The 26,516-nt window shown below is 53.4% G+C and overlaps 10 protein-coding genes across 10 annotated transcripts; 5 read left to right on the plus strand and 5 right to left on the minus strand.

Moving 5' to 3' along the window:
* Nucleotides 1-682: 682 nt before the first annotated feature.
* LAESUDRAFT_696889 (acid protease) lies at nucleotides 683-2,193 on the minus strand (the record flags this gene model as incomplete). The annotated part of the gene is made up of 9 exons (XM_040906285.1): nucleotides 683-947; nucleotides 1,005-1,043; nucleotides 1,100-1,218; nucleotides 1,276-1,412; nucleotides 1,471-1,618; nucleotides 1,674-1,732; nucleotides 1,798-1,940; nucleotides 1,997-2,094; nucleotides 2,154-2,193. 9 exons carry the CDS (start codon nucleotides 2,191-2,193, stop codon nucleotides 750-752), a joined length of 981 nt encoding a protein of 326 aa, XP_040766422.1. The 3' UTR covers nucleotides 683-749.
* LAESUDRAFT_49493 (uncharacterized protein) lies at nucleotides 2,125-3,270 on the minus strand. The gene is made up of 2 exons (XM_040902682.1): nucleotides 2,240-3,270; nucleotides 2,125-2,181 (listed from the first exon to the last, which is right to left on the minus strand). The coding sequence occupies exon 1, from the start codon at nucleotides 3,174-3,176 to the stop codon at nucleotides 2,544-2,546; it is 633 nt and encodes a 210-aa protein (XP_040766423.1). The 5' UTR covers nucleotides 3,177-3,270; the 3' UTR covers nucleotides 2,125-2,181; nucleotides 2,240-2,543.
* A 94-nt stretch (nucleotides 3,271-3,364) lies between these two features.
* Nucleotides 3,365-4,472, plus strand: LAESUDRAFT_712757 (uncharacterized protein; the record flags this gene model as incomplete). Its single annotated transcript, XM_040906919.1, has 5 exons — nucleotides 3,365-3,408; nucleotides 3,522-3,646; nucleotides 3,733-3,951; nucleotides 4,080-4,150; nucleotides 4,209-4,472. The coding sequence occupies 5 exons, from the start codon at nucleotides 3,365-3,367 to the stop codon at nucleotides 4,470-4,472; spliced, it is 723 nt and encodes a 240-aa protein (XP_040766424.1).
* Nucleotides 4,473-4,602: 130 nt separating this feature from the next.
* Nucleotides 4,603-6,034, plus strand: LAESUDRAFT_49843 (uncharacterized protein). Its single transcript, XM_040902695.1, has 5 exons — nucleotides 4,603-5,043; nucleotides 5,099-5,122; nucleotides 5,179-5,280; nucleotides 5,371-5,496; nucleotides 5,573-6,034. Exons 1-5 carry the CDS (start codon nucleotides 4,849-4,851, stop codon nucleotides 5,771-5,773), a joined length of 648 nt encoding a protein of 215 aa, XP_040766425.1. The 5' UTR covers nucleotides 4,603-4,848; the 3' UTR covers nucleotides 5,774-6,034.
* LAESUDRAFT_676040 (uncharacterized protein) lies at nucleotides 5,593-10,185 on the minus strand. The gene is made up of 17 exons (XM_040905613.1): nucleotides 10,139-10,185; nucleotides 9,960-10,052; nucleotides 9,820-9,907; nucleotides 9,737-9,763; nucleotides 9,535-9,687; nucleotides 9,412-9,476; nucleotides 9,332-9,354; nucleotides 9,195-9,272; nucleotides 8,164-9,141; nucleotides 7,601-8,102; nucleotides 7,362-7,547; nucleotides 6,920-7,303; nucleotides 6,760-6,865; nucleotides 6,438-6,703; nucleotides 6,183-6,366; nucleotides 6,051-6,120; nucleotides 5,593-5,992 (listed from the first exon to the last, which is right to left on the minus strand). The coding sequence occupies exons 1-17, from the start codon at nucleotides 10,149-10,151 to the stop codon at nucleotides 5,942-5,944; spliced, it is 3,267 nt and encodes a 1,088-aa protein (XP_040766426.1). The 5' UTR covers nucleotides 10,152-10,185; the 3' UTR covers nucleotides 5,593-5,941.
* A 350-nt stretch (nucleotides 10,186-10,535) lies between these two features.
* Nucleotides 10,536-15,893, plus strand: LAESUDRAFT_648603 (uncharacterized protein; the record flags this gene model as incomplete). Its single annotated transcript, XM_040904117.1, has 9 exons — nucleotides 10,536-10,611; nucleotides 10,663-10,754; nucleotides 10,813-11,725; nucleotides 11,794-12,240; nucleotides 12,274-13,745; nucleotides 14,073-14,186; nucleotides 14,238-14,746; nucleotides 14,801-15,076; nucleotides 15,131-15,893. The coding sequence occupies 9 exons, from the start codon at nucleotides 10,536-10,538 to the stop codon at nucleotides 15,891-15,893; spliced, it is 4,662 nt and encodes a 1,553-aa protein (XP_040766427.1).
* A 218-nt stretch (nucleotides 15,894-16,111) lies between these two features.
* LAESUDRAFT_648447 (alpha/beta-hydrolase) lies at nucleotides 16,112-18,427 on the minus strand (the record flags this gene model as incomplete). Its single annotated transcript, XM_040904107.1, is given in 14 exon segments — nucleotides 16,112-16,188; nucleotides 16,246-16,414; nucleotides 16,434-16,486; nucleotides 16,542-16,600; nucleotides 16,649-16,728; nucleotides 16,786-16,869; nucleotides 16,920-17,203; nucleotides 17,320-17,414; nucleotides 17,465-17,506; nucleotides 17,560-17,580; nucleotides 17,650-17,750; nucleotides 17,814-17,910; nucleotides 17,991-18,068; nucleotides 18,138-18,427. The coding sequence occupies 14 exon segments, from the start codon at nucleotides 18,425-18,427 to the stop codon at nucleotides 16,112-16,114; spliced, it is 1,530 nt and encodes a 509-aa protein (XP_040766428.1).
* Nucleotides 18,428-18,849: 422 nt separating this feature from the next.
* Nucleotides 18,850-20,743, minus strand: LAESUDRAFT_723596 (nucleotide-binding domain-containing protein). The gene is made up of 8 exons (XM_040908443.1): nucleotides 20,262-20,743; nucleotides 20,128-20,192; nucleotides 20,027-20,066; nucleotides 19,898-19,972; nucleotides 19,626-19,839; nucleotides 19,463-19,570; nucleotides 19,066-19,402; nucleotides 18,850-19,014 (listed from the first exon to the last, which is right to left on the minus strand). Exons 1-8 carry the CDS (start codon nucleotides 20,493-20,495, stop codon nucleotides 18,939-18,941), a joined length of 1,149 nt encoding a protein of 382 aa, XP_040766429.1. The 5' UTR covers nucleotides 20,496-20,743; the 3' UTR covers nucleotides 18,850-18,938.
* Nucleotides 20,744-21,288: 545 nt separating this feature from the next.
* On the plus strand, nucleotides 21,289-22,118 carry LAESUDRAFT_50021 (uncharacterized protein). The gene is made up of 2 exons (XM_040902705.1): nucleotides 21,289-21,949; nucleotides 22,020-22,118. The coding sequence occupies exon 1, from the start codon at nucleotides 21,441-21,443 to the stop codon at nucleotides 21,897-21,899; it is 459 nt and encodes a 152-aa protein (XP_040766430.1). The 5' UTR covers nucleotides 21,289-21,440; the 3' UTR covers nucleotides 21,900-21,949; nucleotides 22,020-22,118.
* A 58-nt stretch (nucleotides 22,119-22,176) lies between these two features.
* On the plus strand, nucleotides 22,177-26,411 carry LAESUDRAFT_676046 (uncharacterized protein). The gene is made up of 20 exons (XM_040905614.1): nucleotides 22,177-22,825; nucleotides 23,442-23,561; nucleotides 23,760-23,898; nucleotides 24,269-24,339; nucleotides 24,444-24,476; nucleotides 24,694-24,755; nucleotides 24,820-24,829; nucleotides 24,886-24,903; nucleotides 24,958-24,983; nucleotides 25,031-25,056; nucleotides 25,115-25,158; nucleotides 25,213-25,237; nucleotides 25,294-25,321; nucleotides 25,375-25,417; nucleotides 25,474-25,574; nucleotides 25,631-25,690; nucleotides 25,753-25,780; nucleotides 25,835-25,898; nucleotides 25,951-25,975; nucleotides 26,024-26,411. Exons 1-20 carry the CDS (start codon nucleotides 22,268-22,270, stop codon nucleotides 26,271-26,273), a joined length of 1,731 nt encoding a protein of 576 aa, XP_040766431.1. The 5' UTR covers nucleotides 22,177-22,267; the 3' UTR covers nucleotides 26,274-26,411.
* The last annotated feature ends 105 nt before the right edge of the window (nucleotides 26,412-26,516 follow it).

Consider the following 26,516-nt stretch of genomic DNA (forward strand, 5'->3'; position numbering starts at 1 on the left):
ACAGGCTCTGTAGGACAATTTCGAGATTTAGTAAGCAAGACGAACAGAGACAAGGCATTAGAGGAACGATCCGAAGCGAGATGAGACGGGACGGGACGGTGTCATGACATCCGTCAGTTATGCTGTCCTGCTGTTCGATAGTATCAAGCCCGAGAGAGTCAAGCGCCCACCCGCCGTGGTCGAGGTTGGTGCTCAACCATTTCCGTACCAATGATGACGCCGCAGAACTGTTTTAAAATGCAAGGGAGGGAATGTGCGCCTCTACGCTGTCGCACTGTAGCGGTTGCGCATGGTGGTTCTAGTATCGGGCCTTTGGCACCGGAACTAAGCTTCAAGCCACAGGATGAACTTATTAGTTCAAATGAGTCGTGCACCGTGATGATCATGTACAGTACCGCAGTTTGACCCGGTCCACGTCTATTCTGCACACGACCACACTATTGCGCCCACCACTGTGGCAACCATTACTGGCGGCCATCTGTCTTAGGTACAAGACACAGGATATGAATCGTATTCAAACCCCCCAACGCTCCACGTGACCGCGACTGAGGCGAACGACGAATCACGATACGACAGCAAGACCACTTTTTGTCGTTTCATGCAAAGATGTGCGTAACTGAGGGGTATACGCCAACTGTAAACTCCACAAGCATCGACTATGTTACAATTGGAGCGGAGACTTCTTTCAAGACGACACAGAGCACAGCCACGCTGTCCTTCACACCAATCCATCCCGAGACGCGACATCCTCAGTTGGTGGTCGCATCCGTGTAGGACGTGGTCGCGAAACCAACTTGCGAATTGCCCGTGTCGAACACGGAGTAGTAGCGCTCCAGGAAGGCGTACCCGTTGATGAAGTCGAGGCCCTCGCCCGATGGCGTGCCGATCGAGTTGACGATGAGGTAGACGTAGTCGCTACTGCCGCCAATGGCGGAGTTGAGCGACCGCTGTGCTCGTCATTAGGAATCTCAAGACTTCGCCCAGATGTAAAAGAGGGAACGTACCGGCCAGATCTGCGCGTTCGGGGTCAGCGTGTAGGAGTTCTGGAACAACGGCATCAGATGAGTAAGAAGAAAGGGAGACGAGGGAATCAGCGCACGTCGCCGATGTTGAAGTACAGGTTCTCGAGGTTGTTGTACTCCGAGGTTGTCAGCCGCAAGAGGCCTGTATCCTCATCCTCTGTCGCGCTGGTCGCCTTCTGGTACTTGCTGTACGCATCTAACCAAATCGCGAATCAGCACGAGTATGCGCCGTCGACGGCATAGAAGTACGCACTGCTGGCAATCAGGATGAGGGTCGTGCCGGTGTCGACAATGCCGGCGGTCTCAGACAAGATCGTCGTGCCGGAACCGTACGTGATCGACTCGTCAATGCCCCAGTAGTAGGACGCTGGGCTCGTAGTGGTCAGAGGACTGGATGGAACGTAGGCAAATCAGCGACATCAACGGGCGACGCATACACGATACTCACACGTAGCTGATAGAGCCGGTGTACTTCGAGGAGTCGGTTCCGCCGAAGGTGAGCTCGCCGTTCGTATCGGACTCGGAGGTGGTAGGCTCGAAAGACACGGAAACAAGATACTCGGAGATGGTGCCTTGCGCGTACAGGTTGTCGGTGACTGGTTAGGTCTCACTCAGTACTTGTCCAAATAACATGCGAGGATCAACAATTACCGGTCGGCACTTCGTCGGTGTTGCTGACGGTGTCCTCGGTCAGAACAGTAGGGCCGATACTGGGGGGAGCGGGGGAGTGACTTGTTCAGCGCGACCTTCTGTGCTTCGCGCCCAATAGACTCACCCAAGAATGCCGTCCACGCCGTCAAAACCTTGCGAGCTGCTCGCAACGCCGATGGACTGACCCGTGATCGTCAAGTCATCTCCAAGGGTGAGGGTGTCCACATACTCCTCGCCGGAGAACGAGCCAGAGCCATAGCTGACCGACTGCGAATCGAGATGAGACTCCCTGCGTCCGCGTGGAGACGCCAAGTGATGCGTACCACGCTGTCACCGGTGTTCTCACTGGTTGATGTCTTGACATACGCCTTATCAGCGCCGACCCACGTGTTTGAGGACCCCGTGTCGACAATCAGTGAGTCTGCCGCATATGATGGTTAGAGACCACAATCAATCAACGGCGGTGAATGTGGCGCTCACAGTATGTGGCAGGTGAGCCCACACCAACCTGTACGATCATGATCGACGTCAACATATGTCCGGACGCCCGCATGATGAACACCTACGCTGACGACGTAGTCCTCGGCCTCATTGGTCGCAGTCACGCTGCCCGCACGGCCCTGCACGTTCGCCTGTCCGCGATTCTTGAGGAACTGCGCCCGCGCCTGGTCGCGCTGGAGCACATTCGCGATGCCGGTCGTGTTCGTGCGCCTGACGATCGGCAACGACACCTTGCCGTCGCGCGCTTGGAGCGGGTTCGCCGCCACCGCGAGGGCGAGCACGAGCGTAGCGAGGAGAGACGGGCCGAATGCCATGGTGGGAGTGGTCGGCTGCGCAGAGGTGTCCTGGAGGATGAGTGCAGACCTCTGCTCACTCGCTTTTTATACCGCGTCGAAGCACAGATGAGCAAATAGCGAGGATTGATGATGCTGCCAGGGCTGTCGTGCGTAGGATTCTCCGAGAACCACCAGCAGGGAGGATACACATGGTGCCGTTTCCTGGCACGCTGGCAGGGCAGCATGCGGCGTTGCCGGGAGGGGCGGATGTACCAGGACGGTGTGGGACTAGCCAGAGGGGCGGCATGAGGTGCACGAACTGTGATAGGTCCTTCAGGCCCATCCACCCTGCGATTGATGCTTCTCCAGACCGGTTGCCTCGATGGGCGATCCGGAACGCCATGCGAACGTTCATGCGGTCGTGTGCTCGAGAGGCAGCCGATACTGCAACGGCCAAGAGACGTGCCATTCCGAGCGAGAGGACGCAGATCCAGAACAGCAGTTCCAGTCGTATGGTGTGCCGCAAGAATGCAGCAATATCACCTAATAAGTTCATCACCCTGGTGCACATCGCATTCGAAGCCATTATGCCGACATGTCGGAAGCAGACCCGGACAAAGTAGCTGAGAATGGCCGTGATGGTGGACGGCAAGCGAGGTGAATACCGAGACTTCAGATGCGAAAGCGTATGATAGGTCGGCTGCAGCAGCAGCAAGCGAGCCAGCATTACCTTCCTGTTGGTTACGATGAATGAATGTCATGGATCCCTAGAAAGCAATTGCAGAGTCAATTGAGAGAAGCTTTTAGAGCGGCCCGAGGATTTGGGCGCGTCGTGGGCGGATTCTCACTCCCGTGTGCGCAACGAAGGGATTCTTTCACGTCAGCGGATACCACGCGCCACTGCTGTATTCTACAATGGATGAGGGTAATGACGAGTGGACCATCAGGTGGCCATCACTGTCAGTTCGAGGCTATGGGTCGTGGTCGCGCGATAAATTATCCATGTGCAGAACATCGAAGGTGTCCTCCTGTGACAGCTGCGAAAGAGATAACGCGTATGTCCGAATTGCAGCTGCTACACGCTAGCGCTCCTAGCCGATGCAAGAAAGAGGAAGCAGGAGGAACGCGGGAGCGGCGGGGCTGCATCCGAGAAAATAGCTCGATCGATCGACGTCTCAGTTTGGTCCACGCCACCTCGTCTACCTCTAACTCTGCATCTGTGATTGATTCGACAGCTAAATGACCGCGATGAGTTCTACATGTCTCTTCACTCAAAATCGTAGGCTCGGTGACAAGAAAAACGGACGTCGATCTCGCGGCGCGTGCTGCAAATATGAGAAATCCGCTATTCCGCATGATGCATGATTCTCCGGTGCAAAGGCGGTCGACGGTGCGCCCATCAATTGGCTTGAACTGCCCCAGACGAAAAGGAGACGACCACGCGGAGAGACAAGAAGCGAAGCACTCGGCGCTGTTTGCCATGTGCAGCATTGTTATTGCAGGTCAGTCGGTCGTTGTCATGTCGGACTTCGGACATTGGGACGCGCGTCGGCGTCGCGTGGCCTGTGGTGCTTTCTTGACAATCCTTGTTCTAATTCCAGAGAGCGCTCACTGCATTGTTCGCGTGTAGCTAGCGATGCTACGCTGCGCCTCGATGTGACTCGCGTGTACCGCTTGACGGCTCCTCCGACCCGAAGCCACGTATATACATAGTCAAGACACACTATCTGTGCGGTACGCCCTCGACATCACTGTTAAGCGATGTCCGCTGTTCCGAAGCACCAGCTCTTGTCTTGGCCCACCCAAGGGGCACATCGCGCTCGCGGGTGTCGTTCTTCTCGGCGTCATCAACGGAGGCGTTATCTATGCGAACCGCGTGGGCAGCAGCCGGGGCGCTCGACAACATAATGGGTGCTCTTCCCACATCGGTCACGAAGCCCACAACGACACATGTGTATCGTCGAGCAGTTCCAGAGCATTTGCTCAGCTACTATTGACATTCTCGAAGAACCTTCGCAGCTGATTGTGCAGAGCGGTATGGCGATGGTGTGCTTCGAACACACGTAGGCCTGTGGGCGAACGATGCATACAATGGCGTTCTGACAGCAATAAATATTGCACAGAAAACAGAAGAACTACGTCTTTGCAGTCAAGCTTGACGTGACTTTAATTTACTGTAGCGGCTGCGCTCACTGCACAAGCAACGCGACCACGTGATCGCGTCGGGCCGTGACATCATTGCTGTGGACGCGATGCGCACCGACCTCGTCTGCAAGGGTGCGTCGATCGTATCCCGTCATGTCGTCACTACAGCGGACGATCGCCCCGCCCCGCCACCGATCTCAACAGGAAGCTCCCCGACGCGCATATAAGAGCAATGTCTCCTCCATTCGCCCGAGATGCTTCTTCGACTTGCCCCCCATCGTTCCACCTTGCGTCCGCTCCTGCTATCCGCCACCAGAAACTTCGCCGGCATGCCTTCAAATGATATGGAAGCAAAGAACGCGTCGGGCCTCACGCCTAATGAGACCAATTCGCTCAAGGAGAGGAGCGCCCAGCCTCACGAGGAGAAGATCGTCCAAGGCATCAAAGAGGTGATGGCACCATGCGTCATGGTCGTGCAATATGTCACTGATATCACCATCATAGCTCTATTCTTGCAAACCATCTGAGGTGCGTTGCCGTCACTATGCTTCATGATGTACCATCGAGCGTCTTCGGGCCGTCAGGAAACATACAAGATTTACTCGAACGATGCCGTGTTCCACGACCCCATCGGCATTGCAGAAGGCATAAAGGCCATACGCGCGCAATTCAATGGGCTGGTCAAGGTCTGGTCTCGGCTTACCTCGAGGTATCGTCCACATGCCTAACACACGCATATACGCATGTGTCTCTCTCTTTCCATATGGCCGTCACAGATATTCCCTCGGGCTGACGTTACCAAGTTCCGCATCCTGGAAAATCCCTCGTCGGTTCCGAAGAGCACCATCCTGATTGACCAGGATGTCGCTTACTACCGCGACCCCTCCGGCTCTCCTACGAAGGTGCACCACTCCAGTTTTCCATGCATCACGCGCATATACTGATCTAGACGTCGTCACTACGCTGTGTTCGCTGCAGACCGTGAATTCCTTGCTCACCCTGCAGACAAATGACGCTCATCAGATCACGCGGCACACGGAAGAGTGGGACCACAAGCGCGAGACCACACGGGACGATGGCTTCTTAGGATTGCTGAACGAGCAGAGAAAGAAGATCACCGCCAGCGTAACGGGCATGTTCATCAGCCAAGACCCGCCCGAGGGCAAGAATTCCACGTAGAAGATAATACAGTCCGAAGGCCGCAAGAACTGTACGATACAGAGCAGTGAACACAGTACTTGTACACTACATGTTGCCAATAAATATTGTCACAAAGGTTCATGAAGAGCGTGGTCGTCACAGAGTCCTTCTCTTGAAGTGCAGTCCCTCTGGCCAGCAGGCGTGCTACTAGAATTCGAACCACCGTTTCGCGGTTTGCTGTGCCGCAAGTCTCTTGGCCTGCACATTGACTAGATGTCAGAAACTGGACTGATGGGCGGGTGAAGAGCGAACGTACCTGAGCCAGCATACCCTTACTTCCTTGCTCAAGCGAGTTGAAAGACTCCTCTAGATCGCCTAGCCTTTGCCTGAAGCAGATGATGCATGAATGAACATGGAGCCTTATCCAGCGCCGACGGGCGAGACTCACCCTCGCTCAGCGAGCGCATTGCCCAGCCGGGTGTACAGATCTCCAACGCCGCTCGACATGGTGGCCGATGCGCTCTGTAACGTGGACGGACCTTGATTCTCCTTCCATTCGCGGGAAGCCGGCGCCAGTTTGCCTTGGGCGTCGTAACTGGACGGCGGCACGGCAGGCCTGTCTGGACCGGCCACTATAAATGACACAGAACACAGAACGCCATGCATGTCAGCAGCAGCTGAGAAGATTCCAGCAAAGACATACACAACGCGTCGATCTCCGCCCCAGTCGTCACGCCCCGTCCTAGGTACCCTAGCACGGACCCGATCACGGTCTGCGGCTCGAGCGAGACCGGTGCAGGCTGAGGAGGCGCAGTTCCACGGTCATATGCAAGGTCGACCAGCGGTGAGGCGTATGGAGCCATGCGCCGCGTCGCGAAGAGCGTGCAGTAATCCGTCTGGCGCGCGAGCCCGGAGGCAGGGTCGATCGTGTGCGTGACGTAGTCGCCAGAAGGCTCGGTGCTGAGAACGCTGTGGACGACATTATATGTGAGAGTGCGAAAGGAGTCAAAGGGACAGTGCCGTACGATAGAGATGACTGCGGAAGCTGGAGGGAGTGAAGGTGTTCGAGATAGGGTAAGGAGTAGACTAGTGCCTCTGCGCGCTCTGTGAACGCAACCAACACGCATCCACCTGTACTTCCTCCCCATCAATCATGCATATACGGACCGAAATCTCAGCACTCACCGCTCTTCTCAACCACCTCCACGCTCAACACAGCTGCCCGACTCGCCCAGTCCGTCCTCGCTATCCTTTCCCCATCTACGTCCGCCACGCACCGCGCGCCCTTCGCGCCGGCACTCACCCATACGCACCTCTGCTTCGGCTCTTCGCCAGCAGCCGAGTCCTCGTGTGCGAGAACGGTGGTCAAACCTTGCCTATCGGCACGGCACTGGGCACCAGTCTTCGCGTCGAGCACGACGGAGCCACCTGGGACAGCGTGCCCGGCGCCTTCGCCGTTTGTTGGGGCACCGGAGACGGCCCATGTGCCGGACGGCGTGTGAGAGAGGGTGTGGATGAAGGCGGTACCAGAGGACACGACAGCAATTAGGCGAACGCGGGAAACAGGATCTATCAGTGGCGATGCATCAACTGTCGTGTACACGCCACCGGAACCGTACAACCTTACCAGAGGATGTTGGACAGATAGACCACGTTAGCGATACAACGGAATCTCGGTCGGAAAATGGGTTGCGACCGTGGAATGAATGTCTGTGCTCCTGCTTAGAGGATGGCAGACTCCGATAGATCACTCGGGGCCCCCGGAGGTCGACCACGAGCAGAGCCCCAGAAGAATATGTCACTGCGAGGAAGCCTACATGGTGTTCATCAAAATGATGCCTAACGCGGCAAGCAATCAACACTCACCGACGTTGGATATCGCACATGCAGTGATCTGTCCCCGACCAGCCTTGATTCCGAGGAAGGGATGATACCGCAATCCGCTATGCACGGGTGTATGCACCAAAGACACGAGCTCGTCATCGGAGGACTCGATCGAACACTCTGCATTCTCGTTATCGAGCCTGAAGAGAACCAGTGCCCCGTTTTTCGTGGTGGTGACACATTCGAGTGACTCGGGCGCGAGGTAGATATTATCGATAGCGGGGCGCGTGGGATTTGATATACTCTGTTTCTCTAGTCCGGATTGTGAAGATGATATGGAAGCCGCAGACGAGGTATAGGTGAACAGGCGAAGGGAGGGATCGTGAAGCAGAGGCGCGATATCAATGGTCAGTGCAGGGAGATAGCCCGGGAATGACGTTTTGAAGGGGTTGTCCAGAGAACTAACAAGAAGCTGAGCACTGAGATCTTGGAAACGGAGGACAAGGTCAGGATCGTGAGTGATGAGGATGCGGCGTGGCTGGAACTGAGGACAGGGCGACAAGTTATGGATGAGTACAGCATTCCAAGGTGCACGCAAGACTGACCTTCATAAGCTTCATCTCGCCCTCTGTGTCCTCAACCCACGCTCTACCTCCTCTTAGAGGTAATAAATCAGTATAATCATTTTCGCGGACAATCTGTTCGTAAGCGCCGCGATCAATTCCGCATATAACACTGCCAGTGACGGCCCAGAATGGCCAAGGAAGGCATAACAAACGAGGATCGGCGGATAGGGATATGGATTGCAGGGTGGAAGCAAGTTCCTGTGACAGTGCGTCCATGCGATCATCATCTTCAATCGACTTCACATCAGCATTGGATGCAGATGAACCAGTTAGTTCTTCAACAAAAGATGGAGGAGGGAAGTCGAAAGCTTGAACTATCCGGGTAGCACCTGCACTATCCAAATCGGAATCCGAGACGACTAGTATCGCATGAGGATCCCACGTGCCAGCAAAGTGCGGACTTGATCGAGGGACGAGAATAAAATCCTGAACAGCGCCAGCAGTCGAGTATGTGTGCGAGTCCAGGGCAGACAGTGATGCAACTATAGCTGCACGCACGTCAGGGTGCATTGCAGGCGGTGCTGGCGCTTTAGCCGCAGCAGGCGATAGCGCTGGCGATGCCGGAGGATTAAGGGGAGGTAGTAGGAAGGCAGTCACCCCCGGATCTGCATCCTGGGCTAGACCACCGAGGACGGTCAAGACGGTGTCACCTCCTCGAGGATCAGAAGAGTTAGGAAAACCACTCCACGTGAGCTTGAAGATAGCTTCTCGGATTTCCGAAGGATGCTCAGGATATCCAGTTGCGGGATTATGCGATGGAAGCGCCGCCTCGAGCTTGGGTACGTCAACGATGCCGACGTCTTCTTCATTGTCAACAGTGCGAACAAGGAGCGGCCGATCTTCATCCTCAAGTGCCCAAAAGGCTAAGCTGCCATCTGCATACCCTATTGCAAGGATATGCCCGGAAGGATGCACGGCGAGAGTAGTGACAGACGGCCTCCGGGGCAGTAGGATATCCTATCACGCTCACATAAAGGTCACAGTGAATAACTCCTTCCGAGACAGCTTACCGGCGCGTTGTATCCTGACCCTCCCGGAGCGCCTGGTGGAAGGATCAACTCATATGCACGAACGGTATTCCGTTGCGTCTGCGAAAAATCACCACATGAATAAAATAGTATGGAAGAAACCTCGGAAATTTGCCAACCAGATCAGACAAGATCACGCCTCCTGCAACACTTGGTCAACATTGACGTTATCAGACTAAGGCGACTAGTTGCGTCTTACCTCCAAAAGCGATGAAGAGAAGATTGAGGTTCCTCGGATGTACTGCAATGTCGACTATCATGTCACTGTGACGCAAAAGATCAGAGCCCTGGATGGTTCGAGTCACAGATGTTATCGACATACGATGCTGGAGCCGGTATCGCGGGCATCCCGCTCGCATGAACCGTGTCTTCATATTGTTGCCATAAATTAGATGGAATTGTATAAGGGGACATGCGCAGACAAAGCAAGTCATAGGTTTTGATCTGCCCATTCGCAAGAGCTACCAGGATCTGCGTCATTGATTAGTGGGGCAGATTATACAGCGTGCAACGATCTTACATGCGCATGGGATGGAGACGCAGCGATGCAACTGATGGACAGATCCAAGGATAAGCATATAATTTAGAGGAGGTGAGAACAGCGTACTTGACGGGGTGAGAGAAGTTGACGATCCTTTGGAGTTTGGGCCGTCCGAGAGCGGACAGATCCCAGATGTGAAGTCGATCTCGGTTATCTAGCATACAAATCAGGCCTGTGTCGTGAATGTGAGACATCGTAGCACAAACCGACACACAGAAGCTTGAACAGAGAACTAGCAAAGCTGAGGATCTTGGCTCGAGTACCGGGTGGATCAGAAACCGACAATGTACATTCCACCCCTGGAGAGCCATAGATCACCACATTGCCCCCGGGCATACCTAGCTGAGTCTTTATGACGATTTAACACGATATAACTGACGCATACCGACTGCGAGCATCCCAGAAACTGGCTCCACGGCGAGCGCGGCCACATCAAGATGATGCAGCACTGTCCTCATCGTTCCCCCTTGCCAGTCAGCTGCGTCGGAAAGATCGAGGGAAAGGTCATCAAGCTCTTTGTCATGTTTGAAACGCATGAGCCAAGTTCTCAACACAGATGGAGGAAGAGGCTAGCTTGGACGCAAAGACAGCGATGGTGGAGGGTGCTGTGCGTCGCCACACCGGACGAATGATTACCACGTGCCTCCATGCTGCAGAACGCGGTCACATGTAGACGCGTTGAACGTTGTTCGTGTGAGGTTAGGCGTCTATCAACCACGCCGCTCGCGAGACCATCAACCCCCACCGTCGTTGTTGCCGTCGTTCCCACCAGCGTCTCCACGATGGCGACCTGGGGAATTGGAGATAATCATGACTCGGACGAAGTCAAGTCACTCAAAGACCAACTGCGCCACAAAGGTTCGTGTCCATTTACAGTGATTACCAGCAGTGCTGACACGTTGGAAACAGATGCACAAATCGCGACACTTGGAGGTCAGCTTTTGAAGCGAGAAGAAGATTTTAAGGGTCTTAGTGTGACATGCAATGAGAATACTGACAAGGTGCGCTTCTCGCTCATTACGATCGATATCGAGTCGGTTAAGGCTGCTTATGCACTAGCTTCGCAAAGAAGCTGACCGCGCGTTGGAACTGGAAGAAGCACTCACAAAACGAACCGATGAGCTTCAGAATGAACGCATGACGCGTCAGAATACCGAAGTTGCGCTGGCCGCTGCTCAGAATAAGCTGAAAGAAGCGGAACAGGCCACGCAAGAATTGTACGGCACTATACATTCGATATCAACGAATGCAGGCGCGTCGTCAGAAGACAAGGCGAGATTAGAGAAAGAGAACACCACGCTTCACGCACGTGTTCGCGCTCTTCAGTCGGAGATAGCTGCAAGAGAGCAGGCAGAACAGCCTCTTTTGCGACGCAGCCAGCCGCAACCTAGCAATTCGCGACGGTCTTCAGGTTCAACAACCTTGCGCCTGGCGGCTCTTGAGCGCGAAAATTCCGAACTGCAAGCTTGCGTGTCCCAACAGGCCTCAGAGCTTCTTGACGCCCGAAATCGCTTGTCTCGCGCACAAGATTCCCTCGTCGGGAAGGAGAATGAGAAGCATGCGATGGAGAAGCGACTACAACAGCAGCTGGATGAAGTCCAAGCTGAGCTTAAAGAGCAACAGGACGAGCTCAAGGCACTGCAGGGGAGAGGAGGGGAGGATGCCGCACAGAGAGAAACCGATCTTTTGGAACGGCTAGAGGAGGAGGAGACGAGGATTGCTGCATTAGAGAAGGAGCTGACGCGGTCGATGGAGAGCCGGAAGAAAGAGCTGTCGCTCTTACAGAAGGAGTTGGATAGGTCAACAGTCCTTCTCAAGAATGGGACCAAGAAGCTAGAGAAAGCTGAGGCTCAGATCATTCAGCTCATGGACGAGAAGGAAGAGGGATTGGCTCAGCGGAAGGAGGCGTACAAAGAGGTGGAGGAGCTCAAGCGTCAAGTCCAGGACGCAAATTTCAGAATCAGGTACTGTCGTTGGATCAGATAGCGGTTTAATCCCTGACATCTCCTCAATGTAGAGAACTGGAGGCGGGTCTCAGAGCACCTCGACTATTGACGGCGTCTCTTCCATCCAGCTCTCCGCGCACGGATGCAGTAACCGAAGCCTCAGTACAGCGCCTTCTGAGTGCAATCGACCGACTCCGCGGCGAGCGCGACCAGCTGCGTAGGGATCTCGAATTCCTCAGCGCCGAGAATAAGTTTGCGGTTGAAGACCTGCAAGCGAAATTGGCTGAAGCGATGGCAGCCCCATCACCTCCACTGACGAAGGCAGGATGCGCGATGGAAGTCGACGGCGACGAGCTAGCTATCTCCATGACAAAGCTGATTCAAACCGAACGAACCGCTCTAGTATTTGCACTTGTCGCACAGCACGCACAGACGGAGCGAGAGGCGGGGTTGTCACAAATTGAGCATCTCCTGCAACAGCTGGACAATGCTCGATGGGAATGCGAGGAGACGCGCAATAATCTTGCAGAGAAGGAGGCTCGTGCTCAGGGCCCCCAGACGACTCTTCAGGCAGGCGATGACCGAGTCAGCGTTCTGGAAATGAGTTTGGAGACTACCATGCAGAGCCTGCGGACGGCCGAAACTCAGGTCTCCGCGCTACGTGCCTCAACCGAGCGCTTGCAAAGCGAAAGCTCCCGTGAACACGAAGCATATGAAGAGACTCGTTCTTCACTCGCTGAAGCCCAGGCGTGCCTTGTCAAGCTCACGCAAGCGCTCGCCGATGCTGAAGCGCAGCGTGATTCGCTTGCTCTTGAATTGCAGTACAGTCAGCAGGAGCTCAAGAACGTACGGGAAGAGTTGGATGAAGCTAACAAGCGATACGGGCAACATTTGCGCTCCATGTCCCACACCCAACAAACTCGTGCTTTGCAGGAACAGATCGAGGCGTTGGAGCAGCGCGTATTGAGAAGAACAGAGCAGATTGGTGTACATCAGCATGACATCAAGAGGCTCGAGACGAACTTGAAACTCCAGGAGGAGCGAGTGGCGGAGATGACAACCGACTTGGAGGTCATGTTGAAGGAGAAGGAGGCGATGGTGGAAGACTGCAAGACCACTAGGGAACAACGCAACGAAGCGTTGAACAAGTGCGAGCAGCTGGAAGAGAAGACGGAGCGTTTGGAAGACGAGAAGGAGAAATTGGCTCTCAGCATGTCCGATGCGGCGAAGGAAGCGAAACGCATCATTGAAGAGCAAGAAAGCCAAATGGTACAGCTGAAAGCCAGTCTTAGCGAGGCCGATGCGGAGGGTGTCAAGAATGCCAGCTCTGTCCTCAAGTTGAACGCAGAACACGCACAAATGACTCAGCTCCTTGACGACAAGATAGAACTTATACATTGTCTTCTCAAGGAAAACGAGATTTCCTCAAGTGAGACAGTCCAAGCGATCATTGCTCTCGCTACCGTCCGTGCTGACCTACGAGTCGCAACCTCCGCGTGCAAATGCGCAACAGCTGGAAAAGTTGAGGCAGAGGAGCGACTGGTCGTATTGCAGCAGGAGCTCGATGTCAAGGTCTCTGAATTCGCCATTCATAAGGCAGAACTGGAGACCAAGCTGGAAGAGCTGCATCGCGAGCATTTGCAGTTGGAATCCATGTCCGAGCAGGAGATGAAGGCTCTTCGTCAATCTATCGTTGAACTTCACGACCAGCTTTCAAGCAGTGCCGACCATTCACAAGCAGAAGACGACTTGAGAAGCCAGCTCGAACAAGCTCGATCACGGCATAGCGAGGAAATCGAGGGGCTGCAGAGCCTTATTGAACGACTCACCGCTGACCTTCACGAGGCACAACGAGTCTACGAAGAGTCGAATGCATCGCGCAAGCAAATAGAAGATGACTTTGACGGTAGAAAGCGGGCGCTCGAGCAGGAATTGGAAGATGCCCTTGCAAAACTGCAGGCAGCCACTCTCGCCCATGAGCAACTTGCAGAGCTACACGGCAAACACCAGGTTGAACAAGACGGTCTTCGCGAAGAACTTAGCGCTGTCAAGGGCATTCTGGAAGAGATCACGAAACTCCACGATGAGCTGAAGAGCCGTCACGAGGAGATCCTGCACCATGGACCTCTCCAGCAGAGGGAGCAAGACAGCCTTCGTGAGGAGCTCAGCAGCACGAAGGATCAACTCGCAGAGTCTGCGAAGCTCTATCAAGAGCTCAAAGACAGGTTTGACCAGCTCCTTCAAACCGAGTCTCAGCACCAGGGTGCAGAGGATCGTCTACGGGCAGAGCTCGACGAAGTGATTCGCAAGCTCGAGGAGAGTGAGAAAGGCTGGGAGGAGCTCAAGGCTCAGCATGAAACCGCTGCACAACAGCTATCCCAGCAATCTGCAGAACTGGACCGCGCACGCGAGGAACTCATTCGTTCTACAGAGAAGCTTGAGGAGGCAAGTAAAGCCCATACAGACTTGACCAGCGAAAATGCGACGGTCAGCCAAGAGTTGGAAGCTCTCAGAACGGAAAGTTCCGGGAAGGCTCAGCAATGCGAAGAACTCGAAGGGAACCTGACCGACTTGAAAGCTGCTCATGTCAAGGAGCTGGAAGCTTTGCAGGAACATCTCAGCGTTACTAGTACTCAACTTCGCGAAGCGGAGGATGCCCGATCCGACCTCAACGCTCGATATCGGCAGTTGATGGAGGAGTCCTCAAGAACCGAGAAGCAGTTGCAGGACCAGCTGAGCTCTGTCGCAGAAGAGATACGTCTCCTCAAGAGTAGGCTCGAGGAGGAGACAGAGCTCCAATCTCAATTGCAGAAAGAACGGGAAAGGCTTCGAGAAGCGGACGCAAGGCGGGCGGTCGCTGAAGAGGAAAGAATCAAGTTGTCCGACGAACTGACTGTCCTTCGTGCCGAAGTTGACGACGTCAAATCTACTCTGCAAGCTACGTGGCAAGAAAGAGACGGTCTGCAATGTGAGATCACGAAGCTTGAAGCTGATATCCAGCGCTTCAAGTCATTGCAGCGGTTCACGGAAAGTCAGGCGAAGGAGAGGTAAGCACGATACAGACTGTGACGCCGATATATGTGCTCACGCTGCAACGGTAGCGCAACGCAGATGAAGTCCCTCAAGAGCGACTTGGATGAGGCTCGTGAGCTTGCTAAACGGGCCGAGAATTCGTGCAAGGCCGCAGAAGCCACGCTCTCGATGCGAGAGATTCAACACGAGCAGACTGTGACAGCTCTGCGTCGTGATCTGAATGTGCTGCGATCTTCCAATCTAGACGAAAAGGTTGCTGAATTGGAAGAGAGCAATGTGGAGATGGAGGAGCTGCTCAAGAAGAAGTGCCAGGAGATTGAGGATAACGATGACCGCTATCTCGAGTACGTGCTTGATTTATGGTCGCAGACTTCGCTTGCTGAGCTGCACGCATACAGACTGCTCAAAGAGAAGAAGAAGCTCACTGGCAAGATTGAGTCCTTGACCAGAAAGTTGAATGCCCTTCAGAGCAAGGCAACAGCATCAGCGGAGATGAAGCCTCCGACGGTGGAAACCGCGACAGAGTCTTCCCGTGCCACAGTGCCTAGCATATCGCCGGTTGGCCCCAGAGCTTCAGCTTCCAAATATGAAGCCCGTGGAACACCGTCCGCGCGATCAATGTCTGCTCGCACATCCGCCTCTTCGCACTCCCGCACCGCATCCGGCTCGTCAGTCGTATCGACGGCACAGATGCCTGATTCTTCTGCAGTCCCGCCAACAGTGTTCAGGTCTCGCACTGCAGACACGAAGCGCGCCAGCTCTCAGGCAGAAACTACACCCACCCCTCTTCCCTCTTCGTCTTCTTCAAGTTCATTAGGAAAGAGACGTGTTCCGGATGATTTCGACAGCCACGACAATCTGCCACCCCAAGGGTTCACTAGCGAAAGCCTCCCCAGCAGAGATATCGAAGCGACACCGCGCGCCCGCAAAGCGCTGCAAACGGGACCTGGGTTCACTCCTGTTCGTGGACGTATCGCGTCTGTCGCTCCAGCAGAAGCATCGCCTTCCAGAAGAGCGACCCCTGGGGCCGCTCTGCCAGACGTGACGAATAGTTTGAAAGGGCGGCCTCGAGACGAGACCAAACCACACAAGGGTTGGTTAGCAAAGGCCAGAAATGACCTTGCGCAATCGAAGGAGAGATTTTCAAGGCCACAGCGATGAGATCCAGCGCCGATTCCTGGACACTTATACTGTAAGTCCGCATATAGACACCTGTCGATGTAGTATTTCTTTTATTCGTATTCTCTGCTGCCGTGTAATCGATTGCATTTCTCTTGGTACACGTTGGCCACAGAAGACGAATGCGGCAATGTGCTTCCTGGTCCACACGCAGCCATTGCATCACGAACCATTGGAAGTGGACACTATAATGTGGTCCCTTATGAGACCAACGTCTCATTCCTCAGCCACTTGATAAGTATCTCTCTGAACGCTTCTTCACGGTCCCATTCCACGACTAGAAAGGTGGTTCAAAAAGTCTGTACGTGAGCAAGTCAATATCAATCGCACTCACAATGACCTGCATCATCGACGCTAACAAAAGTGAACACCCCGGCGCCTGCACCGACTTGCCGTATCCATCCGATACCTGGCCAGACGACCTGGGGAGCGGAACGGAAAGCCTCTCGATGCTTCGTTTGTAGCAAGGTCATCTGCTGTCGAATTAGAGTACGGTAGGGATTCTCGAGAGCAGCGACTGACCCAAGAGAGATTGCTTCGCCATGAACAAACACCATCCGTGTTCCCGTTATACACTGCCATCACATGAGTGTATATCAGTCTCTTTTCCCGATAGCGATGTCTCCTTACCCATCACACGCAACCCTGCGTCAATGGCAGGCGCGAGGAGACGATACGCTGACTTGACCCTAGTAGAGTGTGAGTTAATGACGGATAACAGACAGACATATACGAACATTTCGCCATTCGCTTCAAATGGTTTGTAAATCCTCTCCCAAGAGACATGTTCAAATTTGACATCTTCAGGGACACCTACCTGTTAGCGTCGTCGCGATCAATATGAGACGCAATTGGACTTTTGAGAGGAACATACTGCGCTCCGTGTTCTATCATCTCTCATTATATCGTCTAACCATTGCATCTGGGGAAAGCAGTCGTCAACGTCGTCGATGTCGCACTGTAAATGAATATATCAGGCGCCTCGAGTATAACATCCAGAGCACCTACAAACTGCGTGGCATGATACGGGTTTCTGCCATTGAATCCGGCATGCTGAATTTTGTCATCTCCTCCATGACACAGGATTGTAGCTGAATACCGATTATCGATGGTAGGCTGTTCATAAGCATACTGTACGGCATCGAGACAAGCCGGCATGGTGGAGATTGCGAGATCACATCCCGTGCTATTGACGATCGGATTATCATGACAGTTTGCCTGAATCCACCACCTGAACATTAAAATGAGTGCTGGCCAAATTGCATCGTCATCATGATGGTGAGTAGCAGGAACTACCTGTAATTGAGCAATGTGGCGCTCCATCCATTACCAATCATGACCTATGGAGCGCATACACCGATGTTCCAAGGTTAGTGAATGCGGATAATGCTCGTCGATGACATATGACATACAGCGTCGGGCATTTTGGGTAAACGGCTACTCAAAGGATCTGCGCGCGCGACCATGTTCCTAGTGTGGATCACATCGACAATATGGGGTATACTGCTCGAAATCAAACACTGGTCAAGCAATCCAGACGATGGTGGACGAACTAGTTGCCTCCGAAGGATGCGGATTGAATCATGAATTGGTTTCTGCGACAAGCGTTCAAATTGGCGGTGAGACATGTGAGAAGGAGGATTCTGACCCGGAGAGCTGCGGAAATTCACTGTACCGTTGTGCAATTCATCTATGTTTGTTAGTGTATTCATATCAACCAAGAGCTAACGATGTGCACACCCAAAATGCTTGCAGAAAGTCATCGACATCCCACGCCGCCCGCTCACTGCTGTTGTGTAAGGAGCTCTGCACTCCATAGGAGAATCCGACACCAACAGGCTGCGCGATATGCAGATGTTCACTAGGCCTGTACTTATAACGGTACAATACAGTGTTACTTACATGATCAATGGCCAACACGTTCACTTCATCTGTCCACGGGCACTGTGACGCAATAGCCGTTCCATTACCATCACGTCCACGGGCGAGACGACAGGGCCTGCGTAATCCAGTGAAGTTGAAACACTTCGGGGTCATATATGCGCATGTGCTCACCCCGCTCCGCTGAAGGGCATGAACATCCCAGAGCTTCCGGGGCCTCCAGCAAAGACGAGCACAACTGGAGCATTCGACGGGTCTTGCCGTGCCTCAAACAGCCTGTCATAGCGTTTGACAAGAGCTTATTCACTCCAAGTTATTGGCGATCGTGTGTTACGAAAAACGCACCACCAGAACATGTGTTTATCCTCTACTCCATCCGAGTTCGTGAAGTGCGCGTACCCAGACGTGAAGTGATCCCCATCGAGTGCGCAGTACAGCGTCGAGTTCGGCTTTGAAGTCACCTGAATGCGGGTCCCCAGGTTGCGCTTGCCCGCTGGGTCGGATTCAGGACGCGCGATATAGAGGGTTTCCTGTCCGATAGAGAGCACACGTTGCTGGTAGCCCGGTTCAAGCCAAATCGCAGAAATAAGTGTAGGGAGAACTAGCGCAGCCGAGAGTGCCCTGGGAGCGAACATCATGCCTTCCTCGTATGTCTGAAGGCTACTCCTGCTGTTTGCTAAATATACCCTGGCGAGCCGATCCCCCTGACTGTGTGATCTGCTGATGTCTTGACGCACTGTGCTACTCCGGATTTGACGGTCTGCGTCCAGTCAGACGGACCTCATGGACGCGTATGATCCCGACTTCGGGGATGCAACGTTGATTAGATTAGACGCTGCGGGAACGGGTATCGTGAGAGAGAGCTTTCATCGAATCTCAAGCGACGCTGAGAGATATTCGGTGCATGGTGGACCGAGCGCATTGAGATTTGGGTCAAAGGTGGCCATTGGCAGAAGCGAGGTCGCGGTGGATTGACGCTCAGTTGACTAACAGCTTTGAAGGCCACCAGCATGTAGCATATATCGCTCATGTGCATGCCTTGTTCTTTCTAAAATATCGCACGCTATTGATGGCTATCGGTCACTATTTCTGCTCTTAGATGCATACAAGCATGTGCTCATTAGATTCTACATTTGATTGGAGATTTCAGTTCTGCGAGTTGCCCTTGATCAATTCGACGACATCCTCGGCAGCACCCCAAGAGTTCTGATATCCCGCAGGTCTGTCATACATTGTTAGGTCCCGCGTACATTCAAGGCCGATTCACACGTACCCAAAGCCATACGCGTGCACGACCAACACCCGGCCCTTTGGGCCTTTCGTATCCGCAGGAAACAGTTCGCTCTTGACCGGAAGGTCCAGATACTCGGCCTCGACGCGTGCTCCGCCCTTGCGCGCAGGGCGGAGTCCGACATTGTGACTCAGAATGCGCGTCTCCGGGCTTGCGAGCTGCGGCGCGAGCGCGGTGCAGCGCGCGAGAATACCTTTCGCAGCAGGTACGCTCACTGACGTATCCCAATCGTCAAGCTGGTATGTTCCACCAAGGAGGACGTGACCGGCCGGGAACGGGCGGGGAATGATATAGGTCGCCGCGCCATCATCGGATGCGCCTAAGCGCAGGAAGGAGGTGTTGTCAGTTTTTAGCAAAGGATTGAATCAGCAGAACATGCCTAGCGGGAAGGAGATAAACTCCTTTATTTCCGGTGCGTACACAATGATGGTCTGTCCACGGATGGGGTACACGTTCGTATCCTCTACGCCGATCAAGGATCGGGCGCCTGTCTCTCCAAGTCAGCTCTTCCATGCATAACTAGTGCGCCCAACCGTGCTGACCTAGTCCGGTAGCGTTGACAAGAACACCTTTCGGTCCCGCCAGCGCAGCAGCCTCACCCAGACTCTGCACCTTCCTGCGCACAAACTCAACCCCACGCGCGAGAAGCTCCGATTTGAGCCAAGGAAGGTAGACCTCTGGGTTGATCGACAGAGTCTTGAAGCTCACTCCGCCAGTAACCCCTTCCGGAAGCTCGCTTTTGTCCATGACACGGAACTACGGAATGAACCTCGTTCATTAGCACGAGTCGGCGGCCCTTGCACGCCCAACTCACATCTCTGACGAGATCCTTGTACCAAAGCTGGCTTAGGTCCTCACTTGTGTCGTAATAGACGCGAGAAGGCAGAGCCTGTTGCCAGGTTAGTTCGCGCTGCTAAGGGCCACGCTGTAGCCATTATCTCACCATAGATCGCCCGGTGGGAATCATGTCCCACAGCTTGTTGCTTGATCCACAAAATTCATCAGTGATCAATCACTGGACGCTCTCGACAAAGAGACACACACAAGGTCTTAAGCTCCCGTCTCTTCGTGTTCTCGTCGAATCCTCTCATAGGCGACCAGTTGGCTCCCTATTGCCCCCGTAAGTACCCCATCATGAGCATCTCCATCAGCCTTGTGGCCGTCAAAACTGTGCTCACCGCCCATGGGCTCGAGAATGCCTGAGAGTCCAAATCCTCAGGCATGTCTCGCGCGACGATCTTGATCTTGTATGCATCCCCGGAGTTCGAGGACAAGGTATACGCGACGGAAAGTCCGATCACTCCAGCGCCGAGGATCACAACCTCCGTGGGGGTTTTCGTGTTACCAGACATGGTTCTGAGGACAGACAATGGGAAGTCAAGCAGAGCTGCGTGGGTGGGCGTGTCGCCCATTGAGACTGATAATGTTCCTGCATAGAGTCCAGGTCGACGGTGACTCGACCGAGCCAAGCTATTGAGCAGTCTCCTAACCATGTATTGGGGTTTCTTATCTCATCTAGCCCGGGCTTTCGGCTGCTTCACAATGCGTACTTCCCTGTACTTAGTGCACCAAGTTATTTGGTATCATGCTCACCATAAAGCACCCGAAGAACTTATGATGAGATGGCTGCTTACCATCTGAAGAGCCCCTTCAAAAAAACTATAAATGCAAAGAATGCATAACTGTAGAAATCGAGAGCAGTCTACTGTCGTGGCTGGCAGCAAGGCAATCGCAATCATCAGCCACCATGTGGAAGCACCTTCGATTGGCGGTCCGCGCCGGCACCGCGCGTCTAGCCGTTCTCCCATGCAACTCCGCCTCTCTCAGCTCGAATACTCCTTCCAAACGTGTGCGCCCCTTCTCACGGTCCTCATCCGTCAATGCCGCCACTCAACTCTTTACCGTCAGAGCGCAGCTCTCGCGCAATATTCCTCGGCAACAGTCAGTATGTAGTTTTTGTATGTACTTGGCTTCATGCAAACTCTTGTGCTGCAGCTCTTAGCTGGGAGAACAAGTGGGCCTGAGCAAGTCCTTGAAACGGGACTGTTTGCTGTAAGTAGTTGCACATTATGCTCACTAAACACAACACATAAAATCTGAGGAGGCAATTACATTCACCACAAGTTCGTGTATTATTGTTCATTCTTTTATCCCCTTTTTTGAGCGAGAACAGCGACAGCAGGAGCGCGAATTGCATTACTGTCGCGGTTGTGCAGGGCCAACGTGACAGTGATAGTACACCAAGCTGCATGGCAGTCGACCTCGCCTTGGCCGCATTCCGCTACTCCCACAAGGCACCGGCACAGCCGTGACGGGGTGCAAAGTCACCTGCTTCGTACTGATGGCAGCATCTCGTCATGATCCTGCTTGTTATTTGCCGCATGTTCTCCTACCACGTCGCGTCGCGAGCTGCGTGGTGGCAATCAGCTGGCACCTTGCACCCCGTCAAAAGAATTAAAGCCTTCGCGACGTTCCAGGTCTTTCTGATTGGACTTGCTGTCAAGTTAGCGCGGCCTGGCTGGACTTGCTCGGCATGCCTCATGTTCACTCAGTCTGAGGAGGGCGGACCGTCAAAGACGTTAGCGCGTTATCGCTATCACATCGACTGGACTCTTCCTGTGCTATTACATCACGGCAGGTCTGGGTCTGGGTATCTTGGACTACTCATTGGGACTTCTGTGAGCAATTCCTATCTTCGGGTTCTGGTCGGGTTGGTACGTGCTACGAACTCTTTAGCGAAGATCATCCGAAGTCTGGATAATCCTTCGTTGCTTCGCTACATGAGGAGACCTCGCAACGTGTTGTACGCGAGGTAATTAGCTGTAGTCAGTGTTATCGTGGTCAGCGTTCATGGGTCCCTTTCACCGTACGTATCACCCACATCTTTGCATCTCAATATTGCCCCGTTTCATCAACTAATTCAATCGTAATCACAGATCGGAGTCTTTTGTAGCATGTTTAGGAAATGCCGGCCTTGATTGGTTTTTTGTACTCTGGGAAGAGATGAGCATGCGATATGCATGTGCAAGGCTACGTGCCTGTCGGAAAGATATGAAGGTCTCTGTCACTGTTCTAACTTGCATCCTCCTGCCTCGTCACCTCTCCTTTCTCCCTCGCACCAGTCTGGCACTGGGTGATTTCTGAGAGGATATACCCGCATAGACAGCCACTCCTTTTGCTTGCCATGGCTACAGAAATCCGATTCAACTCCTACGGCATCCCACACATCGTCGAGTTCGGGAACGTCAAGTTCCGCGCGCGCTCTTCGTCACGTTCACGCTCTTGCACGTCCACGCTCGACGATGACCACCCCACGAGCACATATGAGAGATCTGTCTCAAGTCTAGGAACTGTTGCGACCGCCTCATCGGAGACATTGGCGCAACCGGACGATGATGGTGCAGGTACCGCAGGCCTGTTTATTCAGTTCGCAGCATCAACCCGCCCATATCGCAAGATGTCTGAAGGTCGCGTTCGGCGACTAAAACGGAGAATCGCGAAGGCTGTCATGGCGGCTGGGATGGATAGCTCTCCGACATCGGAGAAGGCAAACCCGATCGAAGTCGCTAGGCTGTCTCGCCTTTCCTGCGGTAGCATCGAATCAACGGACTCGGTGCCGGAAGATGATGGCGCCGCCTTGTTCAGGGGGACATATGGGCAGGTCACGACGGCGCTACAGGCCGCTGGGCTGATCACGATACCTTGCAGAGACGTTGGCGTGGACTCAGGTGACGATTTTGACGTCCATCCGTTCTGAGCAGTCTGCCTGACAAGGTCGTTCTCAAGCGACTCGCCTCGGCGCTCTCTTCGTTGCCAACTACACTGATTATGGAACCGTGGAGTTCTCCAAGCTCACGCTGTGGGCTTGATGAGTCTCGTCGTGAGTGTTGTCGTCTTTATTAACATGGACGCTGGCTGAAGTCCGCATCTTCGCTCGGCCGGTAAAGCAGCGTAGCATCCGTCACTGTTGTGAGGACAGGACAAGAAACCATGACAGGCACATCTTTCTTCCCCTCGTTTAGCTGCAACGGAATAATGTTGCCGAAGTGGTGGCGGTGCTTCGTAACGTCGTCGCTAATGCTTCGATCGGTCTCTCACGTCCGAGCGTAAAAGGCCAGGTCCTTCATCCCGGCCATGCTGTCCCTGCCGAAGCATGCTGCGCACGCATCGGCTTCTTCGTATCAGAATATTCGTTCCGCAGTGAAAGAGGAGTGTTGCCAAGGTGTTGAGATTGCTTGCAGCCCAGGTGGCCGCATAAAGTGTACATAACGTAGTGCGACTGGTCGCTGCATCACATGTACTATAGCAAACAGCTGAGCACTTTCTCCCGTTCAAAAGATGTTACATATGATGACAAGGGAGTAGTGGAGTTAAACTTCGTCTTCGTATCCTGCAGTAGCGCTCGTAGCCGTCCGGCCCGTAGATCTGGATATACGGAACCAAAGTTTGAGCACGGTGTTTGCACTCCTTACAGCCATGTCCAGACGATCCTGAGCGCAATGCAGAACTACGGACATTTTGCCATATGCGGCCGTGGCTTAAAGACAACCCTTGAAAACGCCACAAGTGACAATATCATACTACGAGTGTTCTCGCGATTGGCCAACCAAAGCGAGAACACGTTCGTCCTCCCTGCAAATCATTCGTCGAGGCGAGCCTCTCGTGCCTGAAAATAGTTCACCCGACCCGATGTGCATGTGCTCCAGAGTGGCGGCTGCGCGTCGAGGAGCCGAGTTCTGACTGATCCGTACCAGCGGAGCCATTGCCAAAGTTACGCAGCAACGCCGATGCTGGAGACACTTGTAATAACTGACCGTGGGGCAACAATGAACTTTCTTTTTTCGCGCATCCAGCTCATGTGCGTAAACGATGTACGTAGGTGCGCACATTGGTCCAAGATACGGCTATGGGATATTCGCCGATAGATCTCCCTTTCGGGTCTCGCAGGTGTGGACGATGGCAACGCCAATTGGACCTGGTGAGGGAAATCAGATTAACCCTTGTCCACACGTAATGCGCCGGCACATCCTTGAAGAAAATGGGGTTTCCCACAATTTTCGCCTATCCATTCGGCGGGCCCTCAGTGCCAGTGGGTCTAAAGGAAGGACTATATGTGCGCGCTTCATAGGTTAACACTTAGCAGTGAGGCTGCAGTGACTAGCAAGAACTTCTCGAGCGCGTGGAGCCTCCATGGCTACCCAACTCAACGAAACGATGGGTCCCGCCTTCATAGGGGTGGTATTCGCGCTTGCGTACGTCGTCAGATCAAGGAAAGATCCTTCCCGTCACCATGCTAAGATCTCTCCTTGGGCAGGTTGTATGGGTGTTCATGTGCCCAAACGTTGCATTATTACCGAGAGTACCCGAACGACAAATTGTTCCTAAAGCTTCTAGTACGTCCTTCTCATGCAGCTCGTTGCCTGTTCCAAGTTTGACGCTCTTGCATTCAGGTTGGTGCCCTAGGGTTCGTTCACTTTACTTTGAGATGCGGCTAACGCGAGTTCATGTCTCGCCCTCAGGATGCTTGATACTGCAAGAACGATCATGGACATCGCTGTGCGTCTTGCCAGCCGAGGGGCGACGTTTGCTCTCTTATGAACATATGGATAGTTTCTCTGGTACTGGCTGGTCACAAATCACGCGAAGCTTGATGGTTTGGGTAGCTTGCCTGGGTGAGCCTGCATACTTGCCTGTGGCCAAAAGATCATCTTCTAATCCTTTTGATCGTCAATGCAGCACGTTTACGGTACGTTGAGAGGTTTGGAATAAATGCATACTATTCCTCATTCGTGCCGCTGGTAGGCTGAATTTTTTCTAGCTGTGAGTCGTACTAAACGCGATCGCTGTCCCGAGCGCAATCTCTGATAATCCTAGTCATTGACCGTCTTCGTCGTACAATGGTGAGCCACATTGTATCCTATCTGGCCCAACGCTCACGTTCTTCGAGCCATTTCATCATGACAATCTGGAAATGTGAGGCTTATCCTTAGCGATGTTCCCAGCAGACCTCTCAGACATCGTCTAACAACAGTGTTAACTGATCGATGGTTCCAAATGCCGTTGACATCGGTCATGGTAATGTCAATCGTTAATATTGAATTTCGGTATCTGATCTATCCCTCGTTTCAGGTGTTGCTGGCTGCGGTGTCCTTTGGTGATGCACAATGTTACCGCAAGTAGAGAGCTTTAGACTGACCCGGTTCCTCCAAGGCGGCGGCATTGTCACCGTATACCGCGTGTAAGCCGTCGTCAGCTTGACGACAGCATTACGTGTTGATCGTCATATTATAGCACTATCGACACGACGACGACAGCGGCGGTCATCCATGCCACGGTGGGTGCATGTGCTGTTGCCTGCTCTGCCAGTCCTGAGTCAATCATTCTCATCAGATCCCAGCTTCGATGCAGACCGTGACTGCATTTGTCACTGACATTTACATCACCGCTTCCCTCTGCTGGATTTTACGGGGCCGAAAGACTGGTTATAAGCGGTCCGTATTCCGAGGAGATGACAGAATGAGCGGATGCTTACCGCGTCTTATTTCAGCACTGAAACCTTAATAACGACACTTACAATATACGCCATCCATCGAGGAGTATTTACCGGGTGAGTGGCGTAGCGCGACTGCCTGTGCATCGCAACAAAGTTTCGATAAAAGCTCTGCGTAGAATAATACAGCTTGCACATTTTGCGACGGTGAGCGGAAAGCGTTCTACGATATATACTCCGTATGACACCTTTTTTGCACAGTATATAAGCACGATCCACTCGAGAACCTTGTATTGGATGCTATGGCATATTCCGGGAAGCAAGAGCGAGTATCATTGATCTTGCTAAAGTAGCCGCGTACTCACCCCATTTCCTAGTATACGTCAATTCGTTGCTTGCTGTGTGAGTCCGTTCAGGACACATAGAGTTTACGTGCTGATTTGCTCCAAGGCTAAACGTCCGGCATTCACTACTACGTGATGCTGTCGAGGAAGAAACCCACAACTCAGTGGAGGCTTTCCCGCTGGGCACGGTAACAACTCTAGGACGGCCATTTCATTCTCGTGCGGCAGCACGACCGAACACTTCTCAAACGCAGATTATGCTGACGAAGGAGGTTGTCCGGGACGATGGGGTAACCATCACGCACGACCGTCCACGAGGGAATGAAGATTTCGGTCAAAAACATTCTCCTTGGTAGCATATTGCGCTTTCTTTCCACAAACACTCCTTCGTTGCTTTGCAACCTGACATGTTAGACTCTATTGGCATTGATTGCGTAATGTGTAGCAGACAGTCGGCCAGAGTGCCGACCGCCACAATTCGATGAAGGTCTGACCTGCACGGTGGTCCGGCGGACTCCTTCAGCGACGGTTAACGCCAACCACTTCAGCTTCATGCCGTCTATCACGTGATTCTCAATAGATTGTCGATCGATCATGAT

Source organism: Laetiporus sulphureus (genome assembly GCF_001632365.1).
Source record: "Laetiporus sulphureus 93-53 unplaced genomic scaffold LAESUscaffold_10, whole genome shotgun sequence".
Lineage (NCBI taxonomy): Eukaryota > Fungi > Basidiomycota > Agaricomycetes > Polyporales > Laetiporaceae > Laetiporus > Laetiporus sulphureus.